This window comes from Macrosteles quadrilineatus, unplaced genomic scaffold, assembly GCF_028750875.1.
Source record: "Macrosteles quadrilineatus isolate MER2022 unplaced genomic scaffold, UCM_ALF_1.0 Scaffold_1__1_contigs__length_201487025, whole genome shotgun sequence".
NCBI lineage: Eukaryota > Metazoa > Arthropoda > Insecta > Hemiptera > Cicadellidae > Macrosteles > Macrosteles quadrilineatus.
In genome coordinates this window covers 107,956,258-107,970,317 of record NW_026542594.1, presented here as the reverse complement: position 1 = coordinate 107,970,317, position 14,060 = coordinate 107,956,258, and the positions used below count along the sequence as shown (strand labels likewise).

Genomic DNA, 14,060 nt, shown 5'->3' with positions numbered 1-14,060 from the left:
TAATTTTTTTGTAAAATCAACGGTTTTCGAGCTATTTAAGAAACAAAATTAAAAATGGCCGCCATTTTGTTTTATGAATTTTAAAAATCGTCATAATTTTTTGGTAGCTTTGTCTAGTTGTCATGAATGTTTGTGCAAAGTTTCCATTTCTTATGTTTAACCCTTCTTTAGAAAAAAATGAATAACCGAAAAAAACAAAATGGCGGCTGTGTGAGTAGCTAAGGACATCCAGGCAATTTAAATATAATATTTAGGTATGTTAATTACCCAGGAACAATGCCCTAAAATATTGGTAGAGAGTTCGGGACACCCTGTATAATATACATAATGTATATAGGCATATATTTAATCCATAAATACATAATGTATACAGACAGTATATATTATATATACTGTGTATAAATATATATATACAAATTATGAAAACTGTAGTGAAGAATGAAAACTGTAGTGAAAACTGTGTATTATTTATAATATATATAAATAAATATACTATATAAATTTGAACGAATGGTGTTTTTGGCCAGTTGAGACATCAAAACAAAAAAGTAAATCGGTCCCGATTCCAGGTCTTACCATAAGACCTATGGCTATATTAGTATACGGCTATATATAGCTTATTCCTTAAATGGGAAATTCGCTAAAAAATGATGATTCCTTGTAATGAGTTTGAAAATTGACTAGATGAATTCCCAACTAAAGCATTTCCTATCAAATTGCCTTTGAAAACTAGTTTTGTCTTTGTAAACAGTTGTAGCAAGTGTTGAATTGAAACATATATTAGCAAATATCTGCTTCTATTCTGGTAGTCTTGTTGTGTTGGTAACCATGGATGGATTATTGATCGTTTGTTTATTTTTGGTAGGTTACCAAGGTGCCAAATTTCAAACTATGTTGTTAGAAGGATAGACCTAGGTTTGGAGTTATTTTGTTTGTAAGGTAATTTTAGACTTTTCATTAAATAATGATATGTAGGCATATTTTTTTGAAAATCTTAAATTATTTTAAACTCTATCTTGTCATCTGATCATAATTATTTATATTTGTTTTAGCGAATTTCCCTATATATATCTGAGAGGAGGTTAACTGAGAGTCACATTCGGCAAAACATAGGCCTAAGTGTAAAAAAATTGCAAATGGCAAAAATTAAGATATGTAAAGAATTGGGCTTTCCTAGGGACTACTGTAACTAAAAACTGATTTTTATGTCCCTATTAGAATTTAAATTGGTAAAAACAGAGAGACCAATTGTATTTGATTTGTATCAGCATTATTACCTTTGCTTTAAAGGCAGAGCATATTTTAAGGGATTTCCACTGGGCGAAATTGGCCCCGGACTTACTGGGAGGCCCCATTAATAAGGGGGAAAAATCTTTGCCTGAATTAAAGTGAAAATCGCACATTTCTATGTATCTTGTAATTAAATTTCCGAATTTGCTTGTAAATCGTCCATGTTATACCACTTAATTACACAAGGAAGTTTTTGAAATACCTTTTAAATTTTGTTAGCTTGAATTTAAAATGTGAATCATTAAAAAAAATATGCCGGCACCACTCATAGTCACTGGGCGACAAAATATCAGCACTAGGTGACACTTGTGTCGCCTAGTTAACATGTTATTTTGTGCTCTGTTTAAAGGAATAATATATTTTGGTTATTTCTTGAAACTAATTAAAGTTTTGCCGTTACCATCTTTTATCTATGCCGTTACCGGTATCTTACCTTACCTTACTTATTAGGCCACTCAACCCTCAGAAGGTGTTTGGCCTCGCCAACAATGCCTCACCATCTCTATCTCTGTCTTGCATCCATTAAGCCTCTGTCCCAAATCTTCTCAAGTCCTTTTCCACTTGGTCCTTCCAGCGAAGTCGTGGTCATCCCAGGGGCCGCTTTCCTCTTGGTAGTCCTTATAAGTAATAAGTAAGTTATAAGTCAATAAGTCATTTATTGGGCCAAACTGACAATACTTGCATTAGCCAAGTCAATACAAGAAAAAATAAATTAAGTACATCTTAATAAACCTAAATTCCTTACTGAAAAAACTATATAACTAAATAAACTAAACATGCGCAGCGCACATGACTTTCTGAATAACCACTAAAGTAGGTATTCACGGACGCTGTAAAATGATCTGTCCAACAACAATAACTTTAGACATGTTCTAAACTTTTTTAGATCTTGTTCGGCCTTCAGTTGAGGTGGAAGACTATTAAATAGTTTTACGGAATTGTAATGAAAGTTTCTTTGAAAGAAAGAAGTGGAATGTCGGGGAATTGGTAGATTTAAAGTATTGCGCAATGGATACCTGAAATTTGTTGCAGATGAGTGAAAGGAAGTATTTTTGCTATGGAAAGATAAGAGTTTCGAGGATGTAAATAGATGGGAAAGTTAAAATTTTAAATGCTCTGAAATAATCCCTGCATGATATTTGTTTGGAAATAGAAAACACAATTCGAATTGCCCTTCTCTGAAGCCTAAACAAAAACCTAGTCCTCTCACTTTCGCACCCCCAAACAGGAACCGCATAAGTTAGATGAGGGTAAACAAGCCCATAATAGGCTGCTAATAGGACATCAGTGGTGGCTGATTGGCTGAGAACTCTCAGCATAAATATACCCACCGATACTTTCTTGCTTGATGTGGCTGTGGAATTTGAGGTTTTCGTCAAGGACAAGACAGAGGAATTTTACTTCTGAAGAAGGGGAGATAGTGGTATCATCGAGGAGAATGTTCAAGTCATAGTGGGACCGTTTTGATCGGTTAGAAATGGAAAATTGGACTATTTGGGTTTTTTGAGCGTTCAAGATTAGGTCATTTTCTTCACACCACTGAAGAAGGGAGTTTGATTCCAGACAGGTGACAAGTTCCAGTTCCTCCATACTCGGTCTGCACACAGTTAGGGAAGTGTCGTCTGCGAATATAGGCATACATTTGCCTCATTTACGCTAGATGGCAGGTCATTAATGAACATAAGGGAGAGGATCGGTCCCAGGACGGACCCCTGTGGCACACCCCTCCTCACTACAGCGTCAGAAGAGACATGGTTCCGTAAATGGCCCGTGTTATCAACTGCAGGTATGATTACAGTCTGCCTTCTACCTTCAAGATAGGACGAAAACCAGTCGAGAGCTGTGCCTCTAATGCCCATGTCATTCATTTTGCTAAGGAGAAGTCTATGGTTTACGAGGTCAAAGGCCTTACTGAAATCAAAAAACATCCCAGCTACTGCTAGTCTAGAATCCATATCTTTTACAATTCCGTTTATGAGACTGAGAATTGTGCTTGTCATCGATTTGTTTTTAACAAACCCGTGCTGACTTTTAAATAGTATGCTGTGTTTCTCAAGGAATATCCACAATCTACTCAGCACTGCCTTCTCAAAAACTTTGGAGACAGTCTTCATTTATAGCTTTAATTGTTGCATTTTGTTCTCTTCTTGCGATATTGGCCTGCCCACCTGAGTCTTCTGCTTTTGATTTGGGCTATTATATCCGGGTCTCTGTATAGCTCTCGAAGCTCTTTATTAGTGCCTATTCTCCGGTATTTATTAGTACCGGTATCTAAGATAACAAATTTTTAGGCTAAGTTATTTTAGTCTACTAAAGTCACTTTACTTACTTCACTTATTTCCTTGCGCTCCTAGGGGGAGCATAGGGCCTCGACGAACACTCTCCAGCGGTCCCTTTGGTTGGCCAGCTCTTTTGCCCTAGCCCATGTCATGCCCTGACTATTTAACTCCTTCTCTACAGTCCGCCTCCACGTGGTTCTTGGTCTCCCTCTTCTTCTATTTCCCTGTGGGTTCCATTCCAGGGCTTGTCTCGCTACTGTATCTTGTGGTTGCCGAAGAATATGCCCAATCCATCTCCATTGTCTCCTATTTATTTGAATAGCAATATGCTCCTGGTCGGTTCTGGCCCACAAATCTTCATTAGAGATGAATTCAGGCCACCACACCCTGAGAATGGTTCGTTAACATTTATTAACCCAAGTCTGCAGTTTGCGTGTGCTCGTGTTTGTCACCTTCCATGTCTCACAGCCAAAAAGGAGGACAGACTTAACGTTTGAGTTAAAGATCCTGAGTTTAGTTTTTATTCTTATTTCAGAGCTCCTCCAAACTGGCCTCAGCTGGGCAAATGCAGCTCTTGCTTTATTCAAGCGGTTTTCCATGTCCCGATCGGCACCTCCTCCTTCAGTCACCATACTGCCCAAATAACAAAATTCATTGGCCCGCTCAATATCATCCCCTCCTGTTCTGAGGGGAGTGTTGTTCCGGTTATTTAACCTCATTTCCTTGGTTTTTCTGGCATTTATTTTCAGGCCCACCTGCTGTGCTTCTACTCTTAGGTCATTTAGTTTAGCTTCTATATCTCTGAAGCTTTGGGCCATAATGCAAAGATCATCAGCAAAATCCAGGTCTTCAAGCCTTGAATTGATCCCCCACTGGATTCCCTTTTTACGGTTCATTGCTTCCTTCATTACTAGGTCGAAAGTCATGAGAAAGAGAATAGGTGACAACAAACATCATTGTTTGACTCCTGAGTTACAGGTTATTGGCTCCGACAAAGACTTGCAGTGCTCTACTTGGCAGGAGTAATTCTCATACATGGCTTTTACAAGCCTTATAACCTTTGGAGGCACACCATAAACCTTCATTGCTTTCCACATCTTCTGTCTGTTGATCGAGTCAAAAGCTTTTTCAAAGTCAATGAAGACCAGATACAATGCAGCTTGGTGTTCTGAAAATTGCTCCAAGATTATTCTCAGTGTATTTACATGATCTACGGTAGATTTGTTCTGCCGGAATCCCGCTTGTTCCTTTCTAATTCGATCGTTTATAGGCTGTTTAATTCTATTTAAAATAATTCGAGCAAGGATTTTGCTACAAACAGGAAGAAGCGTTATACCCCTCCAATTGTTGCAGTTGGAGAGATCACCCTTCTTTGGAAGCTTTATAGTCTACTAAAGTACTTTTAAGTTAATATTTTGAAGAATCATAAGAGGAATTACCGCAACTAGTGGAAAACTTTGTTATAAACACGGCTTTTGACTATAAATGGTGGAAGTGCATGCCAAAAAGTTATGTGACTAAATTGCAATCTTCAACAAAATGATTGTCAATTAAGAGCACCTATTTTTTTTTTTTTTTTTTTTTTTAAAGAGGTTGGCGGCTTCTTTTATCCTTGCATTTGTCCGTCCACATAGACTACAGATCTGTGCGTGGAACGTATCCAGCAAAGCAAGGGGTGAGCCGGTACAGTACAAAGGTGAACTGTACTGATAAAAGTTAGTGGCAGTGACCAGGATCCGAACCCACGACACTACTGCTTTGGGCCTGAAGTCCGCGACGCTACCGACTGAGCCACCGACTCACACAACAACAACACTCTGATACAGGTCAAGTGTCAAGTATCTAGCAGAAGTTGCATTACTAGTGTTAAGTTACTGGTGACTGTCTTTGTTACAGATTAAGTAGTACAAAGTTAATGGGGAAGAAGGCCAAAGGAGCTGGTAAAAAGAAGCAAGCAAAGGAGGATAAAGAAGTTTTACCAGAAGTTGATAAAGAATTTTATGAAATTCAAATAACTGACTTAAACCAAAAATTAGCCAGGTACAATTAATTTGAATAGTCTACTTATTTGTTTACTTAGCTTGTTGATAAAATTTAAAATACAAACAAAATTTTCGCAGCTTTCTTGTCATTTTAGCGAATTTCCCTATAGGGAAGTAGCTATTACCGTAGGTCTCATGGTAAGACCTAAGCCCGGGACCGATTTACTTTTTCATTTTGATGTCCCCAGAGGCCAAAAATACCATTCGTTCAAATTTTTATATATCTATATATAGAGATATATATATATATATATATATATATATATATATATATGTGTCCATCCGCACGATAACTTGAGTAATTTTTGTCCGATTTTGATAAAATTTGGTTTGAAGGTGTAAAGCGGGATAAACTTGAATGAGTTCGCGAACCAGCATGATCGGACTATGGGAACAGGGGTTTATGGGGGGTTTTATGGGGTAAAAATAGGTTTTTCCCATTTTTGACCCTAAAAACACAAAATTACACAATTTCTTTTTAAACCATTTTGTAGAGCTTAAAAAAACAAATAATTTAGTATATTGAAGCGTTATTATGCGCCTAATTGTTACGGAGAAAATTAAAAAAAATTGTAATTTTAAAATTCCCATGTTATTCTTATGGAGAATAAGTCAACTGTTGTAGTTTGCTTGTTTATGAACATATTTTGATCAAATTTGGAAAATACATTAATTTCTTACTAAACCACAGTACCTTGTAACATTTTACATGAAAAAAAACTTTTTTACCCTCCTTGTTGCAGCAAACCTAAATACTCATTAAACTACTGTTTAAATAGGGAATAAATGTGATATTTTCAAGGAGACATTTTAGTTTAAATCCAATCAGACAAATGGAAATTCGCTAAGTCTGCAGGTTTTCTGCGGCGGGGGTATTGTAATAAAAAACTAGGTATGGTAGTTGAAGTTTCTCGACATCCTTTTGGGTCTGAGGGGGCAGTTATCTTCAAAGGCTTTTTGTATTGCGGTTTCAACAGACTCCGCTAACTCTTCCAAGCCTTCTACTGTTCCGGTATATACCATTGTTCCCTCCAGCTCCATTTGTAGGGATTCTCTATATCCCATCCAATTGGTTTGTTTAGGGACTCTGTAGGAGAGGTGTTAACACCGTAGTTATTACACCTCTTCAGGTTAGCCTCTAATTTGAACCAAATATGTGTGTGGTCCGACAGTGAGGCCTCCTCTGAGACATGCCATCCTCTAATTTTATGATTCCTAAGGTTGATTGATAGTGTTAAATCTAGGACTTCTATTATCCTATTGACCTATTGATGAAGGTAGGTTCCCAGATTCTCTATTTCTAAGTCTACCCTAAAGATATACTCTAGGAGATTCTGCAGTGCTGTAGTGTCACTGCTAGATCGCAGCAGTGAGAGCGCTGCTTAATCGCTGGATCTATCTGCAGTGCTGAAGTGTCACTGCTAGATCACAGCAGTGAGAGCGCTGCTTGATCGCTGGATCTATCTGCAGTGCTGTAGTGTCACTGCTAGATCGCTCTAGATCACAGCAGTGAGAGTGCTGCTAGATCGCTGGATCTATCTGCAGTGCTGAAGTGTCACTGCTAGATCACAGCAGTGAGAGTGCTGCTAGATCGCTGGATCTATCTGCAGTGCTGTAGTGTCACTGCTAGATCGCTCTAGATCACAGCAGTGAGAGTGCTGCTAGATCGCTGGATCTATCTGCAGTGCTGAAGTGTCATGCTAGTTCACTTATACATTCTGCACAGATTACGCTCCCGTTGTAATGAAGTTGAATCTGAAAATGAAGAGGTCAAGAAAAATCTACAGAAGCTCGATGAAGACAGGGCAGACATCATTGCACACCTCAAACGCACACTACAGGCCAAAGCAGATGAAATCGCAGAGCTACAAGAACGATTGGTGGCTCTTCAGCAGGTTATATATGAAATTTAAATAGTTTTTCAGGGCTATCAGAATAAGCTATTTTTCATAGATTAAATATGATAGAAGCCAAAAGCAACAGCCATTAAAATAAATACTTATATAATTTAAAGCATTTGGATCACACACGTAAATTAAGCATCCAATTGGTTGTATTCCTAAACCAACCCATCAGGTCATAGGAAAGACGTTTCTAGGGTTTTAGTATTTTAGAGTTTTTGCCTCTTAAATTTAGAATACTGTATCAAGTGGTTTTATTTTATTTTATTAAAGACAATTTTGAAAATTTTGTCTTTAAATGTCAAAGTCAAAGTAGCTAAAAAAATATTTTACATTATTATCTTATGATATATTTGATTAGTGAAAAATTCTAATTTTATTCCCATGGAGAATGAGTAGGCCTAAACTATTGTAGTTGACTGGTTTATAGAATTTGATCAAATTTGTCTAATTTATTTATTTCATACAAAGCTATTAATATTTTACTAAAAAAGACAATTTATTCCTTCCCTATAGCAGAAAACCAAGTACTCGTTGAACTTAATGTCATGTAAGTAAATGGGGAATAAATCTTATCGAAATAATTTTAGAAAATATTTTATATAAGATCTTATCTTTAAGGAAATTTTTTGTAAAAAGCCAATCAGGCAAATGGAAATTCGCTTAGTCGGCAGATTTGCTGCGGTGGGGGTATTTTCCTTCCCTGTAGCAGCAAACCTTATTATATATAGTTAAACCTAATGTTATTTAAATAGGGAATAAAAATGACATGTTTAAAGAAGTATTTTATTAAAGATACAATCACGCAAATAATTTTCTTAGTGTGCAGGTTTGCTGTGATAGGAGTGTAACTTAACGATGAACTATTTAAATTCAATGAACTAATTAATATACACATTTTACTCATTTGCTGTATTTTAAAGAAATATGCTGTATTTTTTAGTTGCAAAAATCCTGGGTTTGAACAGGATTACCAAAATAGCCAATTGTGACTTTTGCTCAAAATTGTTTTAAAAGCAGGTTATACAAGTAAGTAGGCAAAATTGGTTTTAAATATAGTTAAAGAATATGTGATTAAAAATAAATCAATGTTGTGTCACAGTTTTTCAGGCTTCAAGAGAAAACATATAGCTTATAATTTGAAATCATTTCAGGCTCGAGAAACAGAACGTGCTATGTTCTTGGAGAAGATCAAAACAATGGAACATGATTTCAAAAGCATGCATGAACAGCTTAACTCTGAAATCAAACTCCTGAGTATGTTAAAACTCAAAATGTTTATCTGTAGTGTTAGGTCTCACAACTTAAACCGTAAAACATTTTAAGATGGTTTACACTATATTGTAGACTATACTTTGAACCAAAAACTGTGATAAGTTTAAAGTATATTTTACTACAGAAAATCAGATATATTCTTTTACTATTCAGCATAAGACGTAAACAGGGGGTCAGTATGACTTAAATTTAATGTTATTAAAAGCATAAAAATGTATAAGTTTTATTTGTAAATCTGGTCATATCCTTTTTTCTAAATAAGCTTTTTGCTGCCTTTGGTAAAAAGCAATCAATGCTAAAACTAGACCACGGGCCCCTTAACTGAGGTTATTGGACTAAAGTTATGATGGGTGTCTCAAACCATTTTGGACAAAATGCTAACACTAAAACAGTAATCCTGAATACAGCCCAAGTTAAAAAGTAATAGATTTATTGTAGGACCAACTTAAACAAAAAACTGATTAAAAAGATAATTTAAACAAGTTTTACGATTCTTGCTAATGAAAAGAAATAACTGATTTTATCTTTTCTAGATGGTAAATTAAACTCATTAGAAGAATTTAGAAGAGAAAGAGAAGATTTAATGAACAAGTTCTTGAAACAAGAGGAAGCTATGGAAGAACAAGAGAAAATACATAAAGTTCAACTTTATGAAGTAGAGAGAAAGTTTATCATAGGAAAAGATGAGTAAGTTGGTTCTTACTAGAAAAAAGTCTTTCAGGAAACTGTTTCATTCACTGGAAAACTAAACTCCACATACCGTCATAAAAAATAAAACTGCACTTTTTGGACGGTATCCCAATTTTTCCTGGGACCCCAAAATGGGGTATTTTGGGGGTAGCTCCAAAATTTTAAATGTAAAGCCCCATCGAGTGACACCTCATTTTAAAGGCCTTTATTAAAGAAGAATATCAGTGAAAACTAGAGGTCTCTATCTCAACCCAGTACGACATGGCGGTCATTTTAAATTTTCATCAGCCTGAGAGAACCCACTTAAATGTATTTAAGTGGGTCACTCGATGGGGCTTTACATTTAAAATTTTGGAGCTACCCCCAAAATACCCCATTTTGGGGTCCCGGGAAAAATTGAGATACCGTCCAAAAAGTGCAGTTTTATTTTTTATGAAGGTATGTGGAGTTTAGTTTTCCTGGTGTCACCCATTAAAAAGTTAACTAGGGGTATCCACACATTTTCCCAACCCTTTATAATAACCTTATAATAATGCTATTTGTATTATGGCCGTTTTCCAAGACTTAAAGCAATCTATTTGTGTTAAAACTTCTAATTGTGAGGAACCAAGATTAGGTACAGCTCGTGACATCTAAGCTGGCACTTGGCCGATCGCTTCTAGTGTCTAGTTCAAAAACATTATGTCCCGTCATGCGGGTTGCATCAACTGTCCTCGCGACCCATATGAAGGCACTCAAGTACATAATACAAGGGGAGTTAACCCCATGGGGCAGCAGAAATGTTTGCAGTTTGGTCTTTTCCCTACCTCCACCCTCCTCCCACCCTCCTCCCACCAACACTACCCGCGCAAGGCCAAGTGCCAGCTTAGATGCCACGAGCTGTAATGTCTTTTTGATGATGTTTTCTTCCTCCTCAACAACACATAGCTGCTACACATGAGACTTGAACCAGACAACACCTTCTTGATGGCCTATCACTTAACATGGCGAAGCGCATGATCAAACTATGGAATCATGGTTTAATGGGGTAAAAATTGGTAGAATTCCGTAATTTCTTCCTAAACCATTTTGTACAGTTTATAAACTATAATAGTTAATTTCATATATTGAAGCATGATTATGCACTTAATGGTTATAGAGAAATCCATGTGTGTAGCCCCTGAGCTGTTGGACATAATGTAAGACTAAATTACTTACGTAATTCCCGTCACAGCTCAATAAAATATGTCTATTCAGGACATGTTTCGGTGTTAAAACACCATCGTCAGCTTCAGGTACATAGTGTAGAGTTGATCAGTTGTTAACATCGTCAGAAGAACACAGTACGAACACGAATAAATACATAAAACAATTAAACATTTAAAAAACAGGCCTGTTCTGACAAAGATGACCGACCGCACAGGTAGCAAGGGACAGACTAGACCAGCTTATGCTTATCAGTTGTGTGAGAGAGAAAGAGATATTGGGCAAGTATCAGCTGTTGTAGGTTGGACGAGATGAGTTGATGAGGATGGTTATTGATGAGTGAATTAAAAATGGTGTGGGAACTGAACTGCAGTTTTTCGTTTAATATAGTCTCACGGGTGCTAACGTTGTTAAAACTTTTTGTATATTTCATATTCCTCTAGAGTGTCCATCTTTTTCCCTTTTCTGCAAGTGTGTAGAATTTCCAAGCTGTCATCAATATTTCCCATTGTATGATTGAAATCTATTAAATGTTGTGCGAAGGTGGATTTTTGTTTGGTTGAGCTGGAAACTGGTCTGTGCTCTTTAAACCTTGTTTTGAAACTTCGTCCTGTTTGGCCAACATACATACTAGGACATTCAGCGCATTTCAGTTTATAAATGCCAGTTTTACAATGTATGTCCTTTGCGGTCGTTTTTGAGGCTAATATATTTTTTAATCTGTTGCTAGTGTTGAAGGTCAACTTTATGTTATTTTTCTTGAATTCTTTTTCCAAACAATCATGTATGGTCTGAGAATAATCAACACATATGAACTTTGGTTTTTCGGCAATGTTGTCCCTAGTAATATTGTTTTTATTTTTATGTTTTTGGATTAGTCTGTCCACAATATTACTTTTAAAACCATTTGCTAAGGCTATATGTTTGATAATAGCTACTTCACGTTGGTAATGTTCACTGCTCAGTGGGACAGTGAGTACCGTTAGTCTATGGACCATACTATTATAAGCACCCATCTTTTGGGAATATGGGTGATAAGATGTAGCATGAATTGTTTGGTCAGTAGTCGTCGGTTTGCGGAAAATGTCAAAGTTAAATCTATTGTTGTCTTTAATGATGGTTAAATCTAAAAAATTCAGTTTGTTGCTTTCTTCAATTTCAAGGGTGAATTTCAAGTTGGGTTTCAGACTATTTAAATAGTTAAGGAGTAAGTGTAGCTGCCTTGAATTGCCGTTGAATATTACAATAGTGTCATCAACATATCTTCTATAAAATAAAATCTTGCTACTATATTTATTTGTGTTTGACATGATGTATGTATTTTCTATGTGATTTAGATAAATGTCGGATAAAATTCCTGATAAGGGGGAACCCAATCCGTCAGTTTGGTGATACATTTTACCATCGAATACGAAGTAGTTTTGTTTTAGTTCAGTTCAGTTCAGTTCCCACACCATTTTTAATTCACTCATCAATAACTCCGTCCAACCTACAACAGCTGATACTTGCCCAATATCTCTTTCTCTCTCACACAACTGATAAGCATAAGCTGGTCTAGTCTGTCCCTTGCTACCTGTGCGGTCGGTCATCTTTGTCAGAACAGGCCTGTTTTTTAAATGTTTAATTGTTTTTGTATTTATTCGTGTTCGTACTGTGTTCTTCTGACGATGTTAACAACTGATCAACTCTACACTATGTACCTGAAGCTGACGATGGTGTTTTAACACCGAAACATGTCCTAAATAGACATATTTTATTGAGCTGTGACGTGAATTACGTAAGTAATTTAGTCTTACGTTATAGAGAAAGAGAACATTAGAATATCAAACATGAATTTTGACCTGATGACAGGATTTTATGCACGTTGTCCAAAATGTTCAGGTATACTGTATTTCTATCTTATTGTTAGGGAGATATTAAAAGGTCACAGGAGGATCAGGGAGTTCAGGTGGGTGGAGGATTGCATTGACGAAATAATCTAAAATGTAGTGGTTGCCAGAATATGTACGAATATCATCAATCAATCGTTTGGGATGGGGCCGCCACCTAGGTGCGTATTTTAACCCAAATATGAGTGAAGGATGAGTGTAGAATGGTGTGTGATGACCTGTGTAGCTTTGTTACTGACTAAGATCAGCGGTTTCATTAGTCAGGATGATTTATTTAAAGCCCAATGATCAGGAACAGCTGGGCCCAGATTCGAACCATCAAAAAGCTTCTGACTTTTCTTAGGATTGAACCGGCAACCTTTTGATTACTAGGTGAGCACTATAACCACTCAGCTACCCATCCAGTTCAATAAGATTATATAGGTGTTCAGAATAGGTGTATAGGGGAAAAGGAATGTGGTAAACATGGCTTGTAATGAGTCTTAAATAACAAAATTTGTTGGGCCAGGGCAATAACAAAGAAACTACTCTTAATCTGTCTGATTAATGTATATAAAGTTGTTCAAAAGTTTCAGAAAGCAGGGTTATAAACAAAATTAAAAATTAATTTGATCATTGTTCAAACTTTGTACAAAGAAGAAATCAATCTAACAACTAGTTGTATTCATCATTTAAACCTAAGGTAATTTCTTATAGGTCTTGACATTATTTATTATTTTGTTAGAAAAATTTCATTTAGCTGAAATGTCTTATACATTTCTGCAGGTTAAAAAAGGATATGGAAAGCAAGCTTCTTCAGCTGTCACTGGACTTCCAAAATACAACGGATATTCGTATTGCCACAACTACACACCGTGTCATCAGAGAGAATGTTGCTATCAATAATGAGGTATGAAATTGAAAAAGTTGAGAAATCATATGTCCAATATCAGTACTTACATTTACAATTTAGCAACTATTTTTAGCTACCATAACCTATTCAGAATAGACCGGTGGCGGCGATAAGAAACCCCCTGCAAGTTTGTTCACCCCTCTCGCAATAATATTTAATCACATTATCACAGATATTCCACCTAAGCTTGCTCTTGGCCCTATTATAGCGCCTTCACGCAGGCCACGAGGACAGTTGATACAACCCGCATGACTGCTGGTAATTTTTTGACTAAGGTTAGTAGAGAATTTCTATCGGTCAAGTAGGCCTAGTGACAGTTTAGTAAAACTACGGTTTAGTGTAAACTACTTGTCTTAGCACTTTTACTGGTTATAACAAATTTTCGCCATACTAAAAACGAATGGCAATATTCATATAAATATTATTGTTATGATAGAGACGCCCGTATGGATGGGCCCGTCCGGGTCCCAGTGTAATTTTCCAAAAAATTTAGGTCTACGCCCGCGGGCCTTCCTAGTTTCCACCCTGCACCGCGGGCTCGCTATCGCCGCCACTGCGGAATAGACCCCTATCTAAACAGCTCGAGGCCATCAAAAATACAACTGAACAGTTGAACT

General features: G+C 36.6%; 2 protein-coding genes across 2 annotated transcripts in view; one reads left to right on the top strand and one right to left on the bottom strand.

Moving 5' to 3' along the window:
- The first annotated feature begins 856 nt into the window (after positions 1-856).
- Positions 857-14,060, top strand: part of LOC128982891 (cilia- and flagella-associated protein 157-like) — a 77,261-nt gene continuing 64,057 nt past the window's right edge. The window contains exons 1-6 of the mRNA XM_054401947.1: positions 857-939; positions 5,466-5,609; positions 7,338-7,506; positions 8,667-8,769; positions 9,321-9,474; positions 13,317-13,440. Coding sequence (XP_054257922.1) covers positions 5,485-5,609; positions 7,338-7,506; positions 8,667-8,769; positions 9,321-9,474; positions 13,317-13,440 — 675 coding nt within the window. The 5' untranslated portion in view covers positions 857-939; positions 5,466-5,484. The remainder of the gene's footprint in view (positions 940-5,465; positions 5,610-7,337; positions 7,507-8,666; positions 8,770-9,320; positions 9,475-13,316; positions 13,441-14,060) is intronic.
- On the bottom strand, positions 2,822-4,495 carry LOC128999718 (uncharacterized). Its single transcript, XM_054426367.1, has 3 exons — positions 4,122-4,495; positions 3,669-3,956; positions 2,822-2,912 (listed from the first exon to the last, which is right to left on the bottom strand). The coding sequence occupies exons 1-3, from the start codon at positions 4,493-4,495 to the stop codon at positions 2,822-2,824; spliced, it is 753 nt and encodes a 250-aa protein (XP_054282342.1).